At 46.2% G+C, this 27,799-nt stretch overlaps 1 protein-coding gene across 9 annotated transcripts in view; it reads left to right on the top strand.

Annotated features, from left to right (window-relative positions):
• The window catches only part of auts2a (activator of transcription and developmental regulator AUTS2 a), a 1,550,343-nt gene that overhangs the window by 1,055,733 nt on the left and 466,811 nt on the right, over positions 1–27,799 (top strand). For all 9 annotated transcript variants that reach the window (XM_072469456.1, XM_072469459.1, XM_072469461.1 and 6 more), the window contains one exon: positions 2,167–2,196. In XM_072469456.1, the coding sequence (XP_072325557.1) occupies positions 2,167–2,196 (30 nt within the window). The remainder of the gene's footprint in view (positions 1–2,166; positions 2,197–27,799) is intronic.

The following is a 27,799-nucleotide window of genomic DNA, read 5'->3' as shown; positions in this document are numbered from 1 at the left end:
CCTAATATTTTGTGTAATTTCTGTGGTAATTGCATTTTGGTATAAACGTTTATGGTTAAGTATGTTTCTATATAATTTACATAATCAGTGATGTCAGATCAGATGGCAACAGAGCATGGAGAGAGATAGTTCTATTGAGAGTCCCATGCTGAGCCTGTATTGTACATAGTTAGTATAATGTTCAATAAAGGATAGAACTGACCAATAGCCTTGTGTTTAGCTTTGTCTGTAAATCCAGACCCATGATGTCCACATCCAATACCCACGATGATGAGCACAGACAGGTGACTTTTGATGACATTACCATGTGGTGTCTTTAGATGTATAGTGTCTGTTAATCAACAATCCATAACACACCTTGTGTTGTGTATATCTCCATTAACTCAATAAACAACTTAATTAAAAAGTCAATTGGACTTGCCTCATAAATGTGCCACTGGCCTTCCCTATTCGCAGACCTCGCTGCTCATGGGGAAAGACCCTTCATTTGCTCCAATAATTTACATCTGCAATGTTTACTTGAAAATGATAATTTATTACAGCAGCTAATCATTCCACGCCCAGGCCACAGTGCACAAGCTGAGCTGAATCTAAATTCTCACTTTGTATTCAAAACTAACCTTTACAAACGATTCATTTCTGTCAGAGGAAAGAAGCCAATACATCATACAGGTTTTATGATGCCGTGACCATGTTTTCTGTAATGTAGCCACAGGTTACTCTACTTCCGCAGTACAAATACAAAGCCAAAGAAGAATTGATATTTCTCTAAAGTGAGGTTTTTTGGCTCTATATTCCACATTTGTCTATTTCATTTCATTTCAGCCAGTGAGAACTACCAATAGTGGAATCTTTTCAGAGCACCACCAAGGGCTGCTATTCTCAAACAAATTGGAGTTTCAAGATGCAAATTTTGTACAATAAAATACATTTTTATATTGCACCATTTTCAGTTTGGTGATAATTATTTCTACATTATTTATCCTTCAACTGCCTAATATTAATGCGTTTCCACTGTTTGGCAATTGCCGGTGGATCAAACTGACCACTCAAATGACGTATTGTGGAGGTTGGAAACCTTACTTTTATGTTCCGTGTTTCAACACCAAGGAAGAGTTAGCAGCTACGCCAAAGTTGTGGAGATTTTCTCCCGACTCTATTGTGGACTGCGAGTAGGATCGAGTATTCCCTCTCCCTTTCCTCCTCCCTCAAGCGTCCCATCCACCCAACCCCCCATTCTTCCCTTTATTGAATATTGACAAGAGCCACTTTATTTAGCCCTGTGAAATTATTCTGTTCTGAGTGGCTCAGATTTTAAGGGAGTTTCTCAGTTTACTCACAGAAGCTGGAGAATTCTTGCAAATATTGAAGTGGGGTCGAAGGATGGATTTCTTTTAGACCATTCTTTAAGAATGAGCTGCCAGAGACAGTGGTGGAGGCGGGTACAATTTTTTCCTTTATAGAACAGTTAGACAGTTACATGGGCAGGGTGGATATAGAGGGATATGAGCCAAATGCGGGCAAGTGGCACTAGTTTAGTGATAGAAACTGGGCAGCATGGACAAGCTGGGCCAAAGGGTCTGTTTCCATGCTGCAAACATGAATTCGCTCTCGGTTCAAAAGAAACAGTCAGTGTGCAGTATTCTCTGCCTTGGATCAGATTCCATGATTGCAATGAACATATCTCGTTATTTTTCATTAACCTATCAATTATGTCAAGTGTGCTTGATTACACGTCTTTGGTTTTAATTTGTTTTGTGAAAGAGAAAGTGCTTAACCTTCAGCAGATTCACACCTAAAATCCCCAATTCAGGACAAAGAAACAACTGATGAAGTTATGGCCCACCTTGCCCAAAATTCTGCTGAAATTCATTACCTTGTGGCAGCTCTATGATGTGCTCTGTTGACACATTGGGAATGTGTGATTTCTACTTACTTCTGATTGGTGAACATTAATAATGGTATATTTGGCCGGGGGGGGGGGGGGGGGGGGGGGAGATGGTATATTTGTAGCTAACCAGAGTTAGTTGTTTCTCCTGCCAAGTTGCAGCCTTCCAGCTGAACCTTGAAAGAAAGAAAACACCATAATGTTTGTTAACTTTCATTGAATAAATGTTCCAACTGTTTATCAATTTCTCCTAATGCCTTTTCTCCCTTTTGTTTCAGTGTGACAGTGAAAGTGACCCAGATGAGAAGGTAAGACTAGTTTTTTCTCCGTGTCAAATGGTCCATGTTAATATTTACGTCAGTATCTTTTTTTTTGGAAGATTGTGTACAAATTTTCATTTATAAAGAAGGTGGTTACATGTGAAAACCAGAAATTGATTTAAAAAATTTTTTTTAGTAATGTTTTGAGAGAAAATTTATGCTCATTGATTTAAAAGCAGTGCTGCCACAAAACCTTGGTACGCTCTTGGAATATTGTGCACATTCAGTCAAAATGTAACTTTGAGAATTGACTGGTTATTGCCGGGAAACTTCAGTCGGATTTATGGTGGATTCACTACCGGCTGAACTTTGGATATACAGCAACCTATATAGACCAAATCCACACACAACACATGATTAGCATATGATGGTGAAGTTCAATCAGGCTTGGCTTATCGTCTCTATCATGCTATGAATGAAGTATTATAGAATTAAATAAAAATCACATTTGAAAATAAGTAAATCAATGAGTTTGGGGATTGTAGCCTGGGATGGTGCTCGCAAAAATAATCACAATTATCATTTGAAGCCAAGCAAGGTGAAAATTGCTTATACTTATCACATTGCTTGCAATTAATTTGATTCGGAAATGTTTGGGGATTGTGAAATCCTGTTCATTTAATAATAATTGCATTTTGGTGCAGCTATCTAAATGAGTTTGGGGATTAGGTGCTGAATTGATTTTCAACTGTGTAGGCTGTAGGGCTAGATACATTGAGATTACCCGCACCTCATGTCTGCTTTATTTGTTTCCGTGGTGAAAGCACTGATGGCCAGCATGAGGTTGCTTAATGAGAATGTCCAATTAGATAGCTGCATTCTGTTCTGCTCTCATGCTGTGCATTTTTACATTAAAACCTCTTGACTTCTCCTCGCCTATCGTTACTTTTGATAAAATAAAAGTACATGTTATCCAACTGGATGCCACCAATCGCTTAATTTTGGATGAAACGGTATTGGAATATGGAGATATGTTTTTTTTCCCATAATAAAATGACTTCCTGGTGGAGTTGCACTTAACAGAGCTCTGTTTGAATTGGACTTAACTTTTCCAGTCTCGCACAGCTCAGAGACAAATTGAGTGCTTTTGAGAATTTGTTTGCATCTAATTTCAAGGGTTGTTGTCTGGCTCTTATAATTACACAGGTTTAAGCAGGAGAACTTATATATATCCTTGAACGTTCAATTGTTATAACAATGGAATTTTATTCAAGAAACACGTTTGCAGCCCAAAGGCTAAATTTCTGTGTGGTTTACATTAGTGGATGAACTAATCAGGTTAAAAATGAGCAGGCATGTAATAATCATGAAGTAAAGTTAAAGTCGTCATAGTCTGCTTTGCCCTTTGAGGAGGAGAGCTGATTGGTGCTGATTTAACCTGAGGATCACCACGCTTCAGGCGAGGGGCGAGGTTGAGAAGGCGGGGTCGATATGGGAATCAAACCCACGCTGCTGTCCTTGCGATGCACCACAAACCAGCTGTCTAGTCAAGTGAGTCAAACCGGCATGAAAATGGAGCAAAAAATGGTGGATTAAAGGAAGGATAGTGTTGAATCAAAATTATATTAGAATTACAAACTAGTACAACACTCTTACACTACAGGCACTGACGTACATGCAAATTTCCTCATTTAAGTACTCAATTGCGGACTCAAACCATGTAATGAATTGAGCCTAGCTGGTTAGAATGCAGGCTGGAGAAATAGGTAGGTCTGTGGGTTGTCTGTTTTATGCAGAGTTTCAGCAATCTGAATGATGTCCAAATGTAAAGTTCTTTCCAACCCAAACTGTTGTTCATTTTTCATTTGACACTGGGGGCAGAATTCTCTCCTTTTTGCAAAATGGTGCAGTGGGCGTGAAAAATGGGGTGGAAGTTGTCGGCCCCAAGGGCGGCTTCCCGGCCATATTTTTAGACTCTCTGTTTAAGGGACGGGTCCCATGACGTTACAATCAACTTTGGTTTTTGAAAGATTGGGACACCAAACCCCAGTTCACCCTCCCCATCCCCGCAACTGTCCATAAAGAAAGCAAAACCTTAAAAAAAATGCCCTCCCAGCTGATGGTAACCAGTTCCATGAAAAGGGAGATAAGAGGCTGCCACCTCGAGTAGAACCCTTCCACCGACCACCTCATAGTATACTTGATTTTCTCCTACAAAAATTCCATTAGATTCAGCAGTCAGGTTGAAACCCTGGGCGGCACCAAGGACCTCCACCGAAGCAGAACTCGCCTCCGGGCTATTAACAAGGCGAAGGCTAGGACATCTGCCTTCGTCCCCCTCTTCAGCACCGGCGGGTCCGATACTCCAAAAATTGCCACCAATGGGCACTGCTCCAGTTGAATACCCACATAGAAAATCATCCGCATATAAGGACACTCTGTGCTCCCACCCACCAGGCTCTATCCCCCTCCATCTAGTGGACCACCTCAATGCAATGGCCAGCGGCTCATTTGCTAAGGCAAACAAAAGCTGGGACAATGGACACCCCTGCCTTGAACCCATATTCAGTTGAAAATAACCTGAGCTCAGAGCAGTGCTATGTATACTCGCAGTGGAAGTCCTTTACAAAAGCCTAATCCATGATATAAATTTTGGCCCAAAGCCAAATCCGTCCAAGGATTTCCGAGATACCCCATTCAACTCTATCAAACCCTTTCTCATCAGAATAATCAACTCTGGCTTGGGCCCTAAGGAGGGCGACAACACAATAATTAACAATCTCTTAAAGTTGGCCGACAACAAAACCAGTTTGCTCTTCCGAAATCACCACAAGGAGGCAGGGCTCCAAACGCATCGCCTAAACCTTAGCCAACAACTTAGCGCCAAAATAGGTAGCTGCATACATTCCGTGGGATCCTTGTCCTTCTTCAAGATCAAGGAAACTGATGCCTGGCAACAACCCCCCCCCCCCCCCCCCCCCCCCGCCCCCGGACACGGAATCATTAAACCTATCCAGCAGAAGTGGGACCAACTTACCAGCAAACTGTTGGTAAAAGTCGATAGGGAATCCATCTGGACCTGGTGCCTTGCCCACCTGCATTAACCTCATACAGCTCATGACCTCCTCTGGCCCTATCAATGCCTCCAACTTCTGACTTCTCTCCTGCTCCACTTCCGGGAAGGTCAACCCATCCAAAAACTGCATCATTGATTATCTCTCATCTGGGAGCTCTGACTTATAGAGTTTACGGTAGAAGGCCTCAAATGCTCATTACCCTTCTCTGCGACGGAAACTAACCTGTTGCCCGATGTCCCTGATCTGCTCTACCGGGACGCAGCCTGCCCCCACAGCTGGTGCGCTAACAGACGACTGGCCTCCTCCCCATATTCATATAAGGTCCCCATCGAGAGTTGCAACTGGTTCACCACCTTGCCCATTGACAAGAACCCAAATTCTGTCTGCAATTTCTTTCTGCTCGCCAACAACTTAGGTGTCAGAACAATCGAGCACTGACGGTCCACCTCAAGAAAGGAATCCACCAGCCTCTGCATCCTTCTAGATTTATCGCTATGTGGCTTGTAAGAGATTATCTCCCCCCCTAATGACAGCCTTCAGGGCTTCCCAGAGCGTGGAAAGCGAGACTGACTAGTTCCTGTTAAAGTCATCATACTCCCCAATGGTGGTACGCTCACAAAATCTCTTATCCACGGGCAACGCCGTATTCAATCTCCATGGGGGTCACCTGAGAGTGGCACGGCTCCACCATCAGGTCCACAAAATGCGGAGCATGATCCGAGATAATAATCGTCGAGTACCCCCCCGTCCCTCATCCCAGGGAGGCGAGACCTATCCACCACAAATACGTCAATCAGCGAATAGACCCGATGGATGTGGGAAAAAAAGAAAACGCCTTATCCCTCAGATACATAAATTTCACAATAAATACAGATACGATGGACCTAATATTTAACTTCTTAGTTCTTGTATACTTTAGTTCACCCCCAGTCCATGCTTCTTGATGAACTCATTTGCAACCACTGGCGCATCAAAGTAGTAATCTCTCTTCTTGAATGTTAACCGAAGGTGAGCCAGGCACACCACACCAAATCTTACATTACTCATACAGCGCGGCCTTGGCCTTATTGAATGCCACACGCCTTCTCGCCAGCTCTGCCCCAACGTCCTGTTATATCCTGATGGCGTGGCCCTCTCATCTACAATCTCGATGGTCTTTCGTCCACCTCAGGACCTGCTCCTTGTCTTTATACCTGTGGAACCTGATGATGATCACCCGTGGTGACCTTACAGATCTGGGCTTCTGCCTCAGTGACCGATGGGCCCATTCTAATTTGGGAGAGGTCGGCCAGCCCTCACCCCCCCCCCCCCCCCACCAACTTTCCAAACATCTTGGACATATAGTCCATCGAGTTTGAGGCCTACAGACCCTCCGGCAGCCCAACGATTCTTAAATTTTGAGGTCTAGAGCAGTTCTCCAGATCATCATCTTGGCATTCAACGTTTAGGCTCTTCAACCAGCAACACCATCTCTGCCCCCAAGGAGGCATTCCGGTCATGATGGTCTGAGAGCGCCACCTCCACCTTCGGTATAGCCACATCTTGTTCCTCAATCCACTGGCCCATCTTCTCTAGGACGACCCAAATAGGAGCCAATGCCTTCTCCAAGCTCTCAATGGCTGCCTGCCGCTGCTTCCTAAATTCTTCCGTCAAGGAGTTTGGCAATGTCTCAGTTGACCACGGGGAGGCCAATGACGCAGCAGCAGCGTCTGCCATGTCTCCCCCCATGGAGGCTTGAGGGGCTTCTGAGTCTGATGACTATCGCTTACCTAACATCTGCCTTGTATTGTACTTACTGGGCATTATCTTTGTGAGGGGACGCTATCCCATCAAACTAAAGGAACTTTCCCCCAAGCAGTGCCCATGAACTAGGCAAAAAGGGCCAAAATCAAATTGCTCTGGCGGGAGCCACCGCTTGTGCCACTGATCACCACATAGCTGACACCGAAAGTTTCCCTCTGGCATGAATATTTAAGCATTCACCTTTCAGGGAAACATCCTCCCTTTCTGAGGTCAAATCATGCATATGCTATCCTGTGTCAAGGAACACAGGATAGAATTAAAATTAATATCTGATCACCGCCCCAAATAACTCAATTAACAAAGGTGTGAAGCTAAGGTACAGAGACCAGTAGCTCCTGTAAATGATTCTTGCTTTCTGCTAGGTTGGCTGATCTTTGCTGGCCTAAGAGTATCGGCACTACAGGCCATCTCCAGTGACCGGAAGCATCAGTCTGGGTTCCCATTCCTAATTATCATTTGATTACTCCTGCAGGAATGTGCTATCATTGAAGCAAACCATCAGGCTTCATTGTGATGACCCTTACTGCTAATTAGTTTGCTGGCACTCAGTCTCTTAGTTTACACATGAATGGCCACTTGGATGAAATACCATGGCTGCCTGGTGCTCATGGGACCATTCTCAAGCCTTAGTCTCTGGTTTCAGCAGAGGAAGAAATCAAGCTTCAGAAATATTTACCTCGAGCTGTTGGTACTCACTTCAGCACTCACTTGGTTCAAAAGTTCAAAATTAACAAAAAAAAATTCTCAAAATCCAAGTGCTATCTTCTAGCCCATTCAAGGAAGATCAGAGTGGAAGGATTAAAGCAAATTACTGCGGTTTCTGGAATCTGAACCAAAAACAGAAAATACTGGACACTCTCAGCAGGTCTGACAGCATCTGTGGAGAAGGGAGCTAACGTTTCGAGGCTGGATGACTCTTTGTCACAGCTGGAGAGAACTGGAAATAGGATCAGATTTATACTGTTGTGGTGGGGAAGGGGGGAGCGTAGAGCAGTGGGACTTGATGTAGGACCAGTGATAGGTGAAGTTTGACAAAGTTGTCGTGGACAGAAAGACCAAGGGAATGTAAATGGTGGACATAATGGCTAAGAAGGGTACTGATAGTGGCACATAATGAGGTCAGAATGTGTGAATGGCAGAACAAAGGTGAACATTGTGTCAAAGGACAACCTGGAACAGATGGCCCAAGTGGGGCGCGTAGGGGAGGGGAGGGGGGAAACAATGGTGAGGGGAAAAACAGATGGAAGAAATTAAAATAAATTGATAGAAATTCAAATGAGGTGATGACGGAGGAGAGAGTTCACATTCGGAAGTTGTTGAACTCAATGTTGTATCTGGAAGGCTGTAACATGCCTAATCGGAAGGTGAGGCACGGTTCCTCCGGTTTTCGCTGGGCTTCACTGGAACATTGCAGCAGGCCAAGGATGAATATGTGGACATGAGAGCAGGATGGTGAGTTGAAATGGCAGGGAAGATGTGGATCCTGCTTGCGGATGGACTGAAGGTGTTCTACAAAGTGGTCACCCAGTCTGCGTTTAGTCTCTCCAATGTAGAGTAGACTGCATTGGGAGCAGTGAATGCAATAGACCAGATTGAAGGAGGTGCACATGAAGCAGCTCCTCACTTGAAAAGAGTGTTTAGGTCCTTGGATGGTGAGCAGGAAGGAGGTAATGGGACAGGGGTTACACCTACTGCGATTGCATGCTAAGGTGCCGTGGGAAGCGGGTGAGGTGTTGGGGATGATAGACGAGTGGATCAGGGTATCCCAGAGGGAATGCTCCCTGCGGAATGCTGACCTGAGAGGAGTTAGGGGAAGATGTGTTTGGTGGTGGTATCATGCTGGAGTTGGTGGAGGGTGATTCTTTGAATGTGGAGGCTTGTGGGGTGTAAAGTGAGGACAATTGGAACCTTTTCCTGGTTCTGGGAGGAAGGAGATGGGGTGAGAGCAGAGATGCGGGAGATGGGTCGGACATGGTTGTGAGCCCTGTTGACAAACGTGGGTGGGAAACTACGATTAAGGAAGATTGAAGTCATGTCAGCAGCACCGTTTTGGAAAGTGGCATCATTGGAACAGATGAAAAGGAGGCGAAGGAGCTGAGAAAATGGGATGGAGTCCTTACAGGATGTGGGGTGTGAAAAGCTGTAGTCAAGGTAGCTGTGGGAGTCGGTGGATTTGTAATGGATATTTGTGGACAGTCTATCCCCAGAAATGGAGATAGAGTGGTCAAGGAACAGAAGGGAAGTGTCAGAGATTGAACATGTGAAGGTGATAGAGGGGTGGAAATTGGAAGCAAAATTAATCAATATTTCCAGGTCCAGATGGGAATATGAAGCAACACCGAAACAGTCGTTGACGTACGGATAAAAGAGTTCTGGGCTAGGGCCGATGTAGGACTTGGAACAAGGAATGTTCCACACACCCCACAAAGGGACAGGCAAAACTGGGACCCATGCAAATACCCATAGCCACACCTTTGGTTTGGAGGAAATGAGACAGATTAAAGGAGAAGTTGTTCAGTGGGAGGACAAGTTCGGCCAGATTGAGGAAAGTGGTGGTGGATGGGGATTGTTCAGGCCTCCGTTCGGTGAAGAAGCAGAGAGCCCTCAGACCATCCTGGTGGAGAATGGAGGCATATGTTAAGTTCTCAGAATGAAGCTTGTTTTGATTGAAGTGTCAGGAAGACTGTTGAATCACACCTGAAGGGAAGGCCCTTGTGCTCATCCTAGCCAAATTCAACATTGTAGGTCTGGTGGGCTTCGCAATATACTTTGGAGTTTCTAAACCCTGGCCCATAACAACACAATCAACAACATTGACATATAAGTTGAGTATTTGCTTCCTACCATGATTCCCTATATCAAACACCGATATCGCCTATACTATGTGTGATCCTACAACACATTGACTGCAGCATTTCAAGCAGGGCGCTCACCACCATCATTTTGAGGGAAATTAAGGATGAGCAAGAAATGCTGGCCTCGCCAGTCAGATCCCATGAAATACTTTTTCAAAAATTCTCCTGGCTTCCCCTGCAATTCCATGCTCCATGCACCTCCCACCCCTCAAGACACCAGCATGGCAGGGAGGTTGAATGCAAGTGGCAGTAATTCAGCCTATGAGTCAGAACAAACAGAGTCAAGCCAGAATGAGAGAGAGCGAGACAGACAGAGAGATAGAGAGAGAAGAAAGGGAGTGAGACAAGCATAAAGCAACTTTGGAATTATTTGAAATAGCTGAGTGTATGCAGAACACAGGACGCTTGAGTGTTCAAGTGGCACCTTTGGGCAGTCGAGGAATGCTGTCAGTGTGTCCTGACTCGTGGACACTGACTGTCGACATGAGATGTGGGCAGTTGCCATGTCTCCAGTCATCATGGTTTGTCTCAATTTAGTTTCTCGATTTTTCATAATATAAAACTAGACAAGGGCATCTGGCCGAGGATAATTACACAAGAGTATCTTTGACTGTAAAAGGATCGGCTTTCGTAAATCCTAGTATCAGCGGGCCATGCAGGATTTTCCATCTATTAGAACTAATTCAATGGCGGCCTGACAGCTCTGATTAGATGTATTCCTGCAGGTTGCATCACATGACCTTCAGCTGTCTCACCCAATCAGAAACAGCCTTTTCTTCCATCTGCAACTAAAGAAAAGTGTTCAATGAAAACAAAAAGAATCGTCGCTTTGAATTCCTCGCTGATTCCTTTGTTTGTCCTGGGTTGCATACAGCAATATCCATGGAGGTTAGTTTTTAACTCCTGGGGCCTCCAGCAAATTCCTGGTGGATTGGTAACTCTAATCCGTTGGTCTGCACTGGACCTTCATGGCTAAATTTTCAAAGTATGCTCCGGGTAAATGAAGCTCTGCGATGTAAGCCCGAATTCATAAAAAAAACACTGTATACAATATAATCATCCTATTGGAGCCTTGAATAAATCCTAGCGTATTTGGCAGATAATTTGCTACTAATGCGACACTCTCTATGTTTCTGTTCGGTCCCCATTAAATTTGATAGATTCCTGGCTGCCCAATGCATTCCACATATTACTTTCCATTCCTACCACATTACACTGATTCTCAGTTGACTGCGTTCCAAAGATTACACACTATCCCTGCTGGATTCTGCTATTCTTTACCAGCCCACCCTCTACGCAGAGATTCCAGGCAGCCCATGATGTATTCTACTCAATCTCGTGTGTTTATTCCTATCAACTGCATGTTGCTTCCCGCACACTATTGGCAGAAACTGTTGCACCCCACAAATTCCGGGCCAGTCCCATGACTTCCCACCCAGCTCATGCTGAATCCTACACATTCCTGGTCAGCCCATGCTAATACCTGCACACTCCTGGTCAGCCCATGCTGAATCCTGCTCTTTCCTGGTCAGCCCATACTGAATCCTGCACATTCTGGTCAGCCCATGCTGAATCCTGCACACTCCTGGTCAGCCCATGCTGAATCCTGCTATTTCCTGGTCAGCCCATACTGAATCCTGCACATTCTGGTCAGCCCATGCTGAATCCTGCTCTTTCCTGGTCAGCCCATGCTGAATCCTGCTCTTTCCTGGTCAGCCCATACTGAATCCTGCACATTCTGGTCAGCCCATGCTGAATCCTGCTCTTTCCTGGTCAGCCCATGCTGAATCCTGCTCTTTCCTGGTCAGCCCATGCTGAATCCTGCTCTTTCCTTGTCAGCCCATACTGAATCCTGCACATTCCTGGTCAGCCCATGCTGAATCCTGCTCTTTCCTGGTCAGCCCATGCTAATACCTGCACATTCCTGGTCAGCCCATGCCGAATCCTGCTCTTTCCTGGTCAGCCCATGCTGAATCCTGCACATTCTGGTCAGCCCTTGCTGAATCCTGGATATGCTCTGTCAGTTCATGCCCTGTGCCGCACGGTCTCGATCAGCTCATCTTAAATGCTGTACATTCCAAGTCAGTACACGTTACATCCCATCAACTCCTGGTCAATCAAACTGCATCCCACAGTTGTTTTCAAAGCAGATTCTGCACCCCATAGATTCCTTGCCAGCCAACACAGCATTCCACAAACTCCTGACTTGTCACACTGTTTTCCATGGGTTCCAGGAAATATCATTATCAAACAACCGAAGAGGGCCTTCATTGGAGAGAGATAACTCCACCACATTGTGTTGACGTAACTACAATTATGCAACTCTTCCTTGAGGCTTTCCCCTGGCTACGTGATGTTCTGTAGCTACAAAGCTGAAAAAACAAATCTTGTTATTAAGAGCCTCCATCTCACGGAGGATGCTTCTAGCAAATTCACATTCAATAACTAGCTCTAAAAACTCTGCTCACATTTTGACAGCTATGACAACCCACAATATTTTAAAATAATCAATAACATTCTAATAAAAACAACCAAGAGCTGTTTTGAAAAAAATAAATTTGCCCTATCTCCTCATATTAATGAATTATTTAAGTAATTCCAGGATCTGGATCCGCATCTTCACCAAAAACTTATCAGATCTTCCTTGGATCATTCCATATCTGTGTGCCAAATCCACCCATTGACTTTTGAGATATATTGTTGACAGGCAAATAAACAGACAAAAGCATTACATCTGCCCACCTTTGGTTTACAGGTAATGGGACATTGCTTCAATATATTGAACTAACATTCCACACAAAAAGTAATGAACATCCTCTCGTGATAGGGTGATATTAGAAATGTGGGTTCAGAAATGGGGTCCAAAAATGAAGCCGACAATTTAAAGGTTGAAACAGATTGAAGGTAAATGCTGTTAGTCCGAACTCAAAGGGATACGCCCATACTTGGCTAAGCCACATGCGCCCATTCAAACTTAAACTCATTAGGGAAAGCATAATGTGATTCACCAAAGACCCATTAGCCAGGATTCTTCAACCCGCCAGCTCCGTTTTCCGATGCAGCACACCCCCGCTGGCAGTGGGATTCTCCGTTCCCGCGCCCGCCAATGGGGTTTCCCATTATGGCCACCCACGCCATCGGGAAACCCGCGGGTGTGGGTGCGCTGCTGGTGAAGCAGGGGATCCCGCCGACGGGGAATCCTGCAGATTGTCTTTCGGGACTCCTTCGGGACTGTTCTCAACTGTCAACTATTTTTCAGGGTGTACTCACTTTTTGGAGGCAATTAATCAACTTCTACTAGCTTTGAATGCAGGAGATTTCTGGCTCTTTTCTTATTTGGGTCTTATTATGATTAGGCTTGAGGTACAGTCATATAATTTAGTGTTGAATATTAAATGTTGAATGCTTTTTCTATTCTGTTTTCACAATTGTATGATCGAAGGGTGGCTCACATGTTCAAACTTCTTGGGCGGGATTCTCCACTCCCACGCCGAAGTGCCCACGCCGTCGTGAACGCCGTTGAGGTTCACGACGGCGCGAAACGGCCCTGATCCTGATGGATTCAGGCCCCGACAATGGGCTAGGATCGGGGCCGCATCATCTACACGCACCAGGCCTTGTCGCCGCGTAAAGGCGGCGCTGCATAGATGACGCGGCCGGCGCCGCATAACTGGCGTCACCCGCGCATGCGCGGGTTGGCCGGCGCCAGCCCGCGCATGCGTGGTTGCCGTCCTCTCTGAGTCCGCCCCGCAAGAAGATGGCGGACGGATCTTGCGGGGCCGCGGAAGGAAGGAGGTCCTCCTTCAGAGAGGACGGCCCGACGATCGGTGGGCACCGATCGCGGGCCACCCCACATTTGAGGTACCCCCGGTGCAGGATCCCCCCTCCCCACCCCCCGCAGGTCGCCCCCCCAGCGTTACCACGCTGTTCCCGACGGCAGCGACCAGGTGTGGACGGCGCCGGGGGGAACCCGCCGTTTTAGCCTGGCCGCTCGGGCCATCCGGGATGAGAATAGCGGGGGTGCCGGAGAATCGCCATTTTGGGTGTCTCCGTCGATTCTCCGGCCTGTGGCCCGCGGAACTCGATGGGGCCGTTCCCGCCGCTTGGGAGGATCATGGAAGGGCGTTGGACCGGCGTCCCGGGAAATTTTAGCGGCCCAGACGATTCTCCCAACCGGCGGGGGTGTGGAGAATCTCGCCCATTGTGTTTCACATTTATACTACCAGAAAACACGGGTGTACACACACACAAATAAGCTTGGGCTAGATTTTCGTCAAGGAGCCAGGTACCTGGAATCAGGAAACTTTCCGAGAGCGCAATCCTGTTTCCATTTTGGAGGAACCCATCTGCACTGTTTTCATATTGAGGAGGCAAGGATGGGCTGAAGGCAGGCTTGCAGCAGCAACAACAGAAGTGAGCGGATAGTGAGGGCGGCAGGCTTAGAAGTCCAGTTTAATGGGACATTGGATCAGTTGCCTCTACATTTCTCTTGCCTACATATCCTCTCATAGCTCCCATGCCCATTCTTAATCTCCATGCCCCTACACATCTGCCATGATCTCTCCAAGAACCTTCCTATCTCCCATGCCCACTCTTCTAGTCTCTAATAGGTACAGAACCAATGAGGCCATCTGGTAACAGTATCAATAGAAGCACGCTGAATTGATGGTGAGGCACTTAATTTCCATATGGCCTCATTATGTATACTTGGTTGGGCTTGAAGAATGGCCAACTGACTCTGCCCCATAATACTGACACAGTTTGAAGGGATGTGCTGCCTTTATTTGATTGACACCTTTATTCATTGGGGATAAACTTATACTTTTTTGAAGAGCTTTTGCAATGCCTGTGTGTTTATTTCCACAAGATTAAGAAGTTTGAAGTGGATTAAGGCTTTTTAACCTTTGATACTATGTGTGCTTGTGATTGATAGATAGCTTTATGAGAATGAAAGAGGAGCGATGTATTTCAAAGAACGTTTCTTTTTGGTGCCTGACTTTAGACTAAGGTTCCCTCGTGGTTCATAACTCCTCTGACATGTAGCATGAGCCACATCTCCAAATCAAATGGGCCTGTCTCTCAAAATTACAGGAGTGGATCGGGGGGAGATAGAAATGTACACCCCGGCAATCAAGTCTGCAAGGGTGGGAGTGCGGTGTGTGGACCAGCTACCTGCACTCTTACCCCATGCCAGGAAAGGTTATCAACAGAAATGGGAGTGGGAGTTCAGGAATCGGAGTCCTACCCACCCACCCAGCAGTTTTAAAGACCTTCCAACTTGATCCAATTGTGCAAAAATCCAGGCCATACCCACCCACAACCCCCACACACAGATTCACACACAAACATCCTCGATGGTTTGATTTTGTTTCCTCAAATCAAGTCCAGATTTCCCTGCAACATCTGCACGAAGTAACAGGTAGTTTTTACAGAATGGATTTTATGTGAGACGTATAAAGCTATCGTTTACTTGGTGTACCGACTGCTCCCATAGCTAACCCATGTTGACAAAGTCTCCAACTGTTTTTCCGGAAGCAACCTAAGAATTTATAATCTGATTTAAGCAGGTTCGGACTGCCTCAAAATTTGCCTGGACTGGGCTTAATTGTACCCATGATGAGCAAATTACATCAGTAACACAAGTTGTTCAATGTTGACGTTTTCCATTAACAGGACATAAGGTGCACAACAGCTTTCACCAAACTCCTACTTTATAGGCCCCTTTGTGGTAACTAAGTGTGTAACAACATTTCATTCAATGAATTATTGAATCTAATTTGAAATTATATTGGAGACCACCTGTATAGATAACCTGAAGTCTACGCCAACAATGAGCTGTCTTGACAGATTCACTGTGGTAATGTGAACTGTTAAATTGCTCCTTTATATAACACTTTCTTTTCTCTGCATTGCTGACATATGCAGAATAGAGAAAAGCCCCCTACTCAGTGCGTTTCCGCCGTCTTAAACTCAGGCGGACATGTCATTAAAATGATCTGTTAATGATGCAAATGTAGGGCAGCACGGTGGCGCAGTGTTAGCACTGCAGTCTCACGGCGCCGAGGTCCCAGGTTCGATTCTGGGTCACTGTCCGTGTGGAGTTTGCACATTCTCCTGTGTTTGCGTGGGTTTCGCCCCCACAACCCAAAGATGTGCAAGGTAGGTGGATTGAACACGCTAAATTGCCCCTTAAATAGAAAAATGAATTGGGTACTCTAAATTTTAATTTAAAGAAAATAAAATGATGCAAATGTTGCAAATAAGTGCCATTTATGGCAGTTTGTACTTGTGCACTCATGTTAATCTAAATTTAAAACAATGAATGCAGACTGCTGTAAAATGCCACTCCATCTCTAGGGCATTGCATTTGTAAGTGCCTTTGTGGCAGTTTCTTTTCAATTTGCTCATTTCTTTCTTCTTGTAGCAACGCTATGGTTGAGATAATGAACTTGGCATGGGGAAGGCTGCCTTAAATGAAAAGCAGTTTCCTCCCCCTTTTCCCTGGTGGAATGGCAGTGGGCAGATGGTGCTGGGGTTTTGGTGATTGAGGAGATGGTGATGGAGTTTTAGCGATTGATTAGATGGTGATGGGGTTTAGGCAATTATGGGGTGTTGATGGGGTTTTGATGATGATGGGGGCAGTAATGGAGTTTTGGTGATTATGGGGCAATGATGGGGTTTTGGTGATTGATGGAGCGGAGATGGGGTTTTGGCGATTATGGGATAGTAATGGGGTTTGGTGATTATGGGGTTTTGGTGATTATGGGGTGGCGATGGGGTTTTGGTGAATGGGCTTGGTGATGGGGGTTTTGGTGAATGGGGTTGGTGATGGATTTTTGATGATTGGGGGGTGGTGATTGGTGGGGCAGATATGACGTTTTGGTGATTGAGGAGGTGGTGATGGGGTTTTGGTGAATATGGGGCAGTGATGGTGGTTTGGTGAATATGGGGCAGCGATGGGGTTATGGTGATTGAGGGAGCGGTGATGAGGCTTTTTTGATTGAGGGGAGGTGATGGGGTTTTGGTAATTATGGGGTGTGGTGATTGAGGGGGTGGTGATGGGGTGTTGGCGATTATGGGCAGTGATGTGGTTTTGATGATTATGGGGCGGCAATGGGGTTTTGGTTATTACGGGGCGGTGATAGGGTATTGGTGATTATAGGGTGGTAATGGGGTGGTGGTGATTGAGGGGGCGGCGATGGAGGTTTGGTGATTATGGGGAGGTGATGGGAATTTGGTGATTGAGGGGTCAGTGATGGAGGTTTGGTGATTGAGGGGAGGTGATGGAGGTTTGGTGGTTATGGGGAGGTGATGGGAATTTGGTGATTGAGGGGTCAGTGATGGAGGTTTGGTGGTTATGGGGAGGTGATGGGAATTTGGTGATTGAGGGGAGGTGATGGAGGTTTGGTGATTATGGGGAGGTGATGGGAATTTGGTGATTGAGGGGAGGTGATGGAGGTTTGGTGATTATGGGGAGGTGATGGGAATTTGGTGATTGAGGGGAGGTGATGGAGGTTTGGTGATTATGGGGAGGTGATGGGAATTTGGTGATTGAGGGGAGGTGATGGAGGTTTGGTGATTATGGGGAGGTGATGGGAATTTGGGGATTGAGGGGTCAGTGATGGAGGTTTGGTGGTTATGGGGAGGTGATGGGAATTTGGTGATTGAGGGGAGGTGATGGAGGTTTGGTGATTATGGGGAGGTGATGGGAATTTGGGGATTGAGGGGTCAGTGATGGAGGTTTGGTGATTTAGAGGAGGTGTTGGGAATTTGGTGATTGAGGGGAGGTGATGGAGGTTTGGTGATTATGGGGAGGTGATGGGAATTTGGTGATTGAGGGGTCAGTGATGGAGGTTTGGTGATTGAGGGGAGGTGTTGGGAATTTGGTGATTGAGGGGAGGTGATGGAGGTTTGGTGATTATGGGGGAGGTGATGGGAATTTGGTGATTGAGGGGTCAGTGATGGAGGTTTGGTGATTGAGGGGAGGTGTTGGGAATTTGGTGATTGAGGGGTCAGTGATGGAGGTTTGGTGATTGAGGGGAGGTGTTGGGAATTTGGTGATTGCGGGGTCAGTGATGGAGGTTTGGTGATTATGGGGAGGTGATGGGAATTTGGTGATTGAGGGGAGGTGTTGGGAATTTGGTGATTGAGGGGGCGGCGATGGAGGTTTGGTGATTGAGGGGAGGTGATGTGAATTTGGTGATTGAGGGGTCAGTGATGGTGTTTTGCTGAGTGTGGGGCAGCGATGGAGTTTTGGTGATTGAGGGGAATGTGATGGGGTGGGGTTGAGGTGATTTAGAGGCGGCGAGGGGGCTTTGGTGATTTAGGGGACTGTGATGTTTGTGCAGATGGAGAAATTTGGAAAATTACCCCCCAAAAATGGGGTTTTCAAAAGAATTCTGCTGATCTGCCTGTTTGCCCTCCTGCTCTCTTATTATGTACAGTAACTTCAATTCAAATAAAAATCCTCATCCTTTCATACAATCATATTACTGCATCAATGAAAAGGTTTTACACTGGCTCTTAAACTGCAGTTATCTGCCCCCCCCCACTTCTTTTTTGTTCTCTTCACAAATATTTACGTTTTAACTCGTGATGGTCTTTGCATTGGTGACCATTTTCCATGCTTTTAATTTCTTTCTGTGTTAAAATATTTATTTCTCTGAGTTATTACCCCAAATCTCTTTCCTCATGTTACTGATTTCTCCTATTTTTGGTCAGCTTTTCACCATTTGGGGCAGCACGGTGGCGCAATGATTAGCATTGCTGCCTCAGGGCACCGAGGTCCCAGCTTCGAACCCGGCTCTGGGTCACTGACCGTGTGGAGTTTGCACATTGTCCCCATATTTGCGTGGGTTTCGCCCCCACAACCCAAAGATGCGCAGGGAAGGTGGATTGGCCTCGCTAAATTGCCCCTTAATTGGAAAAAATGAATTGGATACTCTAAATTTAAAAAAAAAAAGGGTTTTCACCATTTACACTTCCTGAACATTTCAGACTTTTGTAAACCTCAAGTAGATCCCCCCCCCGAATCTTCACAGCTCTCTTTTCTAACATTATAGAGTTTAAATTTAATTGTTCGTGTAAGAGTGCTGCAGTGGCAGTGGAGGCTGCAGAGTGATGACGTGGTGATAGGTATTATGTTCTGATGGTGCTCACACCAGATGGTTCTTCTTGGGTCTGTCACAGGACGAGATGGGGAAGGCTTGAAGTCACGTACTCACAAAGAAGACGAAGGGAGAAGAAACAAAGAGACACTGAGATTACAGCTCACAATGCTTTTCCACATCTGCTAGAGCATGTTGTTGTTTGCAGAGGGCTGTGATGTTCTTCCGCATAAATGCGCTGAATGCCACAAAAAGCATTTTGTTATCCCGGCAAAGAGTGTCAATAGGACCCACAGCGATGGGCTTTGCCTGCAGCAAGGCATGTGAGCTAGACCAGAAGTGCTTTTATATTGCGCTTAAAGAGCGCGGGCCACAGCCTCTGACTGGGCAGTTTTCACCAGCTCTTTGCTGCGCTGGCAGATGGGGATTCTTGATGATGACAAAAAAAAAACAAAGCACAGTGGCTACCAAAGAGGAAACGATGTTTTCGCAAACTGTGTTGAGAAAATCCTTCAAAACAAACCACACAATCCTGATGTGGCTCGATAGCAGAAGAAGACAACTTTGCGGCTGCTGTTGGGCGAAGGTCACATCCGAAAGGGGTGCATCTTCCCTTCCTCGACTGACGCTTCACAGTGACACGACGCCTGCTGTATAGCACTTGCATGATGAGTTTTACTGGTGGTGTCCAGGCCAGCCCTGGGAAAACAATGCCCAATGGAACAGTCACGGGGAGAATGCCCAATGGAGCTGGTAACAGCATTTGGAGATAAACCTAACATTGCTTGGAGGCAAACAGAAAGATAGAATCTGTGATTCAAATTACTGTTAAAAAAAAAGGCGTGTGCTTTCTATATATATTCTGTACAGGATAAAAAGAAATGAATCTAATGTAGAAAAAGCTCCTTGGGGTGTAAGTACAGTGATAAGTTAAAGATGAAAGCAGTTGCCTAGTGCTGCTTCACTTACATTTACTTTGCTGAGGTCCTTACATAACACAGCAGATTGACTCCAGGATTCTAACATGCATCTCTTCATGAAAGGGGAGGCTGCTGCCTGGTAAGACTGTCTGATTGTTTTGTTGATACACAGAAAGAAAAATTATTTCTTTACCCTCCCCTATTTCTCTCTCCCCTACTGCTCTCTTCAAAGTTAACTATGGTTCTAAAGGTTGCAGTGCACTCTGAAACCTCACCCAAATGGACACTTGCCATCTTAGTAGTAGCTGCTGGCAGAGCTCCAACATTTGAATAGCCCTGTTGTGATCGGATGTATATTTGAGTGGGTGTTCACATAAATACACGCTACCTGCCAGTGTTCCAATGAAATGACTTGGACGGAGAGACCCATCTTATTTTTTCCCCCATATTCCTATATTGGGAGTGTGGTACAGTGGTGCAGTGGTTAGCACTGTTGCCTTTATGCGCTGAGGAGCCGGGTTCGATCCCGGCCCCAGGCCACTGTCCGTGTGAAGTTTGCACATTCTCCCCGTGTCTGCGTGGGTGTCACCCCCACAACCCAAAAAGATGTGCAGGGTGGAACAATGGTGAATTGGCCCTTAGTTGGAAAAAAGCTTTGGGCATTCTAGATTTATAATTTTTTTAAATTCCCATATTGGGGCGGCACGATGGTACAGTGGTTAGCACTGCTGCCTCACAACGCCAGGGACCCAGGTTTGATTCCGGTCTTCGATGACTTGTCTGTCTGTGTGAAATTTGAACTTTCACCCCATGTCTGCGTGGGTTTCCTCCAGGTACTCCAGTTTCTTCCAACAGTCCAAAGATGTGCAGGTTAGGTGGATTGGCCATTTAAAATTGCCCCTTAGTGTCCAAAGGTGTTCAGATTAGGTGGGGTTACAAGGATAGGGTGAAGGAGTGAGCTTGCTGGCGCTCTTCCAGAAGGTGAGCGCAAAGTGAATGGGCCGAATGGCCTCGTTCTGCACTGTAGCAATTCTATGATTCTATTCTACAGTCCTACCATTGTCTCAGCAGAATTCATAGAATCATCAAGTCACTGGAGTGCGGAAGGAGGCCATTTGGTCAGTAAGTCTGCACCGGCCCTTCAAAAGTGCACCCTACTTAGGACCCACTCCCCTGCCCTATCCCCGTAACTCCATAACCCCACCTAATCTTTGGACACTAAAAAGCAATTTATCATGGCCAATCCACCCACCCTGCACACCTTTGGACCGTGGGAGGAAACTGGAGCACACGGAGGAAACCCACACAGACACTGGGATGATAAGCAGACTCTACACAGTCAACCAAGGTCAGAGTCGAACCCGGGCCCCAGGCACTTGAACTAACTCCGAATGGGTCATGGTTCAACTCAGAACCTCCTTGATGTAAATGTATATCAGGGTCACATTGGACAGATTATAGAACTGCTGAAAGGGTACTATCTAACTCAGCGGTCCAGTATCTCTGATTACAATGCAATCTCTTAAATGTATTGGCAATTGTATACTGCTCTTCAAGAAAAAAAACAATGGTGCGAATGTGAAACTTGCTGCCACATGGAGTTGTTGAAGCAGATTAACATATAAAAGGTTAGGCTTGGATACATTCACCAGTCAGAAGGGAATTTAGGAATACGGGAGCGAGGTGAGATGAAACTTGAGTGGAGAATAAACACTGGCACAAGCCAGATGGGATGAATGGCCTTTTTCTGTGCTGTAGATTCTCTGTTATATATTGCAGCCACTTATGCACAGGATGCCTAGCAATCGCTGCAGTGCAAGCTTACTCAACGGTGTTTGAAGCTCGGGCATTTGATTTATTTAAAGAGCAGTTAGAAATGCTGGTAGGGGAAGGGAGTATGGTTGGCATTCTGGAGGGCTAGGATCAAGTGAGCTAAAGGACCTCCTTGTTTTGGGCCTTTTTAAAGTCAAATTGATGTTCCTCATTTCAGTGAGTCTGGGCCTTTTTGGGGTGCAGTGCTAAATAGGACAGCAACGTGAAGTGAAACTATGGTTGCAACAGATTTACCTCAAAAAACTCCAATAAAAATACGCATTGGCAAAATCCCGATATGTCAGCCTCAAAAATAAATGCTTTTGAACAAATTGCCAACTTTTACTACCATGTGTGTTCTCAACATTTTGCTATGGGATTTATTGGGACGGGGCTTTAATGTTGCACCAAGATTTCTAAATTAAACTTGACAATCTCAGGAATTGGCTGTACTGCTGCGTCTGAGGGACACAGATTTAATGGTCCATTATCGAAGTGCTGTTTCATATTTAAAGTGTAAAGGGACTCTAAGATCCATAAACGCAGTCAAATTCAGCATTTTAGACTGTCAACAGGGCCATATATTGTATGGATCAATCACAGGGGACACACTGGCAATCTTTACGATGGGAACATTCTGTACTTCAAGGCACATTTTTTTTGTAACTTAAGGAGTCCCAACAGCTGTGCACCATAAATAAAGATGAATAATTAGAATTAATAATCAGTTACACATTTTGTGTTGGTTGTTGGGTGGTTGGGGGCTCTGGCTTGTGTTAAGCAGATTGTTTATTCAGCTGTCATTTTAAGCAGTAATCTACAAACGAGTATGACATCAAGTACTTTGCAAATCCCAAATGATTCCTACTTTATCTTCAGAAAGTAATGTGAATTTCAAATGTGTACTTCATATGGAAATACAGCCAGTTTGGCACTAAGTACTTATCTGACCAAATTATTATTCTCATCTCACCATATAAGTCTTAACACAGACATACGATGTACCAGAGCAAATTCCCACTTGTTCCTGTCAAATATAATTCCTGAGCCAGGTATAAAATGTTCTCCAAAATTCTGTTTTCGCTTTTGGCAATGACATGCTGCTCAGCATTCATTTGAGGACTTTAGTTAGCCAGTGTGAGTGATGCCAACATCATGGGTTCGATCGCCAATCTGGCTGAAGTAGACTTGGGACCTGCCTCCCTTTCCTCCGAAGAAGGCAAACCACCACTGAGAAAAGCTGCCAAGAAAATGTTTGCTGATGCTTCACCCTGAGCCAATGAACCAAGAACCTGCCTTCAGGCAGAGCGTCACATGACATGATAGATGGCAAAGTCCTGGATTCTTTGTCTTGTTTGGATGAATCTCTCTCCGGGTGGAGGGCTGCAATTGGCCCCAGGAGCTTTGGAATGTGGGGAGAGATACTGTCCAGGAGTTCTGCTGCTGACCATTAACAGGTAAATTCCCTATTACATGAATGTGCACATAAATGCTGAGTAATCACCGTTTCACATTCAGTTCAGTAGCCAATGTTCAGACTTGCTCATAAAGAATAGCCACTTGGCCAAAACACTAGAGGGTTTCTGCTACCAGTAGAGTAGGAATGTTGCAATGCTGCTGGGCAAAAGACTAGAACTGGAGTGGTGGTGGTGGGGGGGGGGGGGGGGGGGGGGGCGGGGGGTTGAAATTATGCTTATTCCCCAAGAGTAGCTGCTTATGTCACTCCATTTCACATAATATTCCATCATGCTGAGAAAAGCCCTAAAGGATGTCCTAGAAATCAAGGAAGCTGTAACTCCCTTTCTGCTGACTCACTGCACTGCTGGACAATAGATCCATCTCTCCCTGCTCACTAGGCTGTCAGATAATGAGCACATCTTCCCTTTTCCAATGTCTTGTCAGACAATGGATGCATCTTTCTGCTCTGCCCTTGGTAATTGTCAAGAGATCTTGCAATGACTTCTCTCTGCACAGTCTGAGAACGCACAATCATATGCAAGCATGACTACTTATCACCACTGGGCGTTTCACAGTCCGATAAGCTATTATGACAGACACCTTTCAAAGTATCGTCACTGTTATAATACAGAAAGCACATCAGTCATTTACACACAACAAACACCCAAAAACATCAGTGTGATAATGACCAGATCATGAGCGCTATCTATAGGCCATGCACCGCCGGAATTGGAACGCAGGCACGACCGATAGATGCCTCGCCCCGGGCTTCCCGACAACCGGTATGCCTCGCGAGATCTATCCAGTTCTTGCGATCAGGATCCCACCCACAATAGGCAGGACCAAGCCTCTCAATCCTAAGTGGGTTTAAAATCCGGCTCCTGGCATCTACCAGCCTCCCCAGGCAGGAGGTGAGACGGCATCTGGAGCAGTCTCCCAGGCCATTGGGGACCTCTAGATGGTCAGGGACAGGGCATGGTAGCCCCCTGGAGCTCCTGCTGGAACATGGGCACCTTGGCACCATCAAGTTCCCAGGGTGGCAGTGCCTTGGTGGCACAGCCAAGGATCAGGGCTTGACTGGGGCCATGAGAGTGGAGAGGGGGTCTAAAGGGTGGGGAGGTTGCAGGGCGAGCATGAAGGGACCTCTAGAAGGTTAGGGATGGTGAAGGGTGGGGGTCCTGGAAGAGGAGACCCTAAAGTGGGTGTGGAAATGCCTGAAAAGGGGGGCCCTCAGCAATACATAGCAAGGTGTCATCACTTGGGGGGGGAGGGGGGGGTAATGCCCATGTGTGTGTGGGTAGGGTGGGGGACACTCAAGCCCACTTAGAGATCAGGGTACCCTTTCAAAATGGTCTCTGAGGAGCCGGTCTGACCAGTCAGTTCAGCTCCCCAGTGATGAAAATAATTCTAAGTGTGGGCTAGTCCGGTGAGAAACTCACCAAGGCCCAGAAAAATGACGGAGTGTGATTAGATAAAAATGGGAACTCATCAACAGCCAGGGAGAAACTCCCATCAAAACCCATCACAAATGACACTGAGAAACATTTACATTCATTCGCGCCCCATCAGTTTTCATGATTGAAAAATAAAAAATTATTTCATTTTTCTGTACATATTTTGAGTACCCAAGTCTTTTTTTTTCCAATTAAGGGACAATTTAGTGTGGCCAATCTACCTCCCCTGCACATTTTTGGGTTGTTCGGCGGGGGGGGGGGGGGGGGGGGGGGGAGGGGGGGAGAGACCCATGCAGACATGAGGGGAATGTGCAAAACCCCACACGGACAGTGACCCAGGGCCGAGATTAAATCCGGGTCCTCGCCGCTGTGAGGCAGCAGTGCTAACCACTGTGCCGCCCTGTTTTTGTGATGTTGATTGAGGGATAAAAATTGGCGAGGACACTGGGGAGTTTCTCCTAAAGCTCTTTGAAAACCTGCCATGGAATCTTTTACAACCACCCAAACGGGCACAAGGGGCCTTAGTTTATCATCTCATCTGAAAAACCGCATTTCCGACATTGCAGCACTCTCTCAGTACTGAATGTCAGCCTCAAATTTGTGCTCAAGTTCTGCAGTGAGTGTGGAACCCAGAACCTTTTGACTCAGAGAAGAGACTGCTACCCAACTGAGGCTCAACTGACATCCAGCAGACACTTCATCATCCAAATGATACAAAACTGAAAGTGTTGTCTAATTTCTACGAGTTCCAACCCCCTCCCCTTGCATACTGACAATGTTTTACCTTAATCCATCCTTTGAATGACGGACCATCCCAAATAGAGTATGACAATCGCTTGACTTTGGACGGGTTCAACATAATTTTTATTTCTGTACACTGTTCTGTGTTTTTGTGACACCACGAACCTGAAGCATATCAGTGCCTTGACCACGTGTCAGAGTGAAATGTGAAATGAAAAGTGATTGCATCATTCTGAGGTGTTTCCTTATGACTTTCATCAGCATTTCAAAAGTTTTCTTAATTATTCAAGCATATGTGCTTTGATAGGAAGACAAATGGTGCTTGTTTGATATTCTTGAAGCCAGGAAATGAAGAAAGAGCTCTCCGGAGGAATGGCATTTTGCTCCATTTAGATGATAGACATAAGCATGTTTCTCAGATAAGAACAGGTGTTTGGCTCTCATTTTCATCTTTGAAGGACAGTCATGTCTGTCAGCTCATCGACATGTGCGCTATTCTTGTCATTTTAAACAAAGTGACCTGTGGGAATGAGTACTCAGGTGTGACATGTTAATGGGCTGTTGGATGACAGGCAAAGTACATGCTATTAAACCGGGATGTTTGTTAGTTTTCCTCTGGCTTACATGAAAGAACTATTGTAGTTACTAACTCCTCTGTGAATATATTTGAAGTTTGTGTGTAAGTTAATTACCTCTGTGCTATTGCTACTCAGGGTTTTCCATTTTTGATTGCTGGATGTTTACTGGTCTAATTTTTTGGCTAAACATTAGGCCTGCTATCTCTTCTCGCACTGATTCCTATTTTTCTTCAAGACTCACCATTCGACTGCATTCTCAGTTTCCAAGCGCATGTCCTTAGTTCTCATCCGGATTTCAATTGGAAGAAGCGCATTGTGTTTGCTCCGTTCTTTTGACAGTCGGATTGTTCTCTTTGATGTTATGCCTGCACAAACCAAAACCTGAATTTCCATGTGAGAGAAAAAGTGCCAGCAGAAGTCAGGTCTGAACTGTGTGTAGCTTTGTTTCAAACCTCTTCTTGAGGTGTTGGGCACTGTCAGTTTACATTTCATAGTATAGTGGGCTGGGCTCCCTTCAAATGAGCAGTGGGGTAGAGAACTTAATAGCAGAACACGATTGGTTTGTGGGATCTTTCCACATCCTGTCCATGTCTGATACTGAAGATGGACAGGGTGCCCTCCTCCAAAAAGTCAAGAACCTGTTTATTTATCAGTCTTCGTCTACGAGAAAACTGATTTCTTGAATTTTGTGCCATCTTGTGGTGCAAGCAGAAAAGTAATCTTAAGTGGAAGGCACGCATGCATAGCAGCAATCATAGATGGGCCCAATCTCAAGGCTTTTGTGGGCAGGCAGGAAACCACATGTATGTCTCAGATGCCTGAAGCACTCCACGCATGAAGATTGTCTTCCCAATCTCAGGCAGCCCTTCCCTGGGGAGTAGTGGCCTAGATTCCATCATCACCAGCTCCAATCCTTGCGTGAGGATGGAGATTAAGGTCTCCCAGTTGTTCACCCACTGCAGACTAGCGTGAGCGCAGAGACATACAATAACAATGGTGAGGCTAGCCAATGTCCCTTTAGGACTTATCAGTCACCTCCCCAAATTGACAAAACGGTTAACTTTCAGATGCATTTATTACATTTGGATTCCAAATTGGCAAGGCAAAAGCGTCACCAGATTGGGCCAACTTCTCAAGCAAGGCAAGCATATGTTTTTCTGTTTTACTGTTAATGGCTGACGATCTATTCTGTCAAGTTACAAATTAACTACAGAAGCGCTCAAAAAAATTCTTGTAAGTTAACCAGCTCCCCAACCCTACTGCCCCCCCCCCCCCCCCCCCCAAAAAAAAACTAGCTGGAGAGCCGGTCAGAGTTCAACGTTGCCTCTTTCCCAAAGGCTCACTGGAGCACCAGCCATTTGGGCAGTGGCAAGGTGAGCGGCAGGCCTTTGGACATCTCGCCTACCAAGAGCTGCAGGTAATCAAAGGCTCCGGCACCAGAGATTCGGCGGGGGCGGGAATCGGGCCGCGCCGGTTGGCGGGCCCCCCCCCCCCCGCTCGATTCTCCGGCCCGGATGGGCCGAAGTCCCGCCGATAAATTGCCTGTCCCGCCGGCGTAGATTAAATCACCTACCTTACCGGCAGGACAAGGCGGCGTGGGCGGGCTCCGGGGTCCTGGGGGGGGCGCGGGGCGATCTGGCCCCGGGGGGTGCCCCCACGGTGGCCTGGCCCGCGATCGGGGCCCACCGATCCGCGGGCGGGCCTGTGCCGTGGGGGGCACACTTTCCCCTTCCGCCTCCGCCACGGTCTCCACCATGGCGGAGGCGGAAGAGACTCCCTCCACTGCGCATGCGCGGGGAAACTGTCAGCGGCCGCTGACGCTCCCGCGCATGCGCCGCCCGGAGAT

The sequence above is a fragment of the Scyliorhinus torazame genome, chromosome 12 (assembly GCF_047496885.1).
Source record: "Scyliorhinus torazame isolate Kashiwa2021f chromosome 12, sScyTor2.1, whole genome shotgun sequence".
Classification (NCBI taxonomy): domain Eukaryota; kingdom Metazoa; phylum Chordata; class Chondrichthyes; order Carcharhiniformes; family Scyliorhinidae; genus Scyliorhinus; species Scyliorhinus torazame.
The sequence above is the reverse complement of the archived record's forward strand: the minus strand, read 5'-3'. Positions and strand labels throughout refer to the sequence as shown.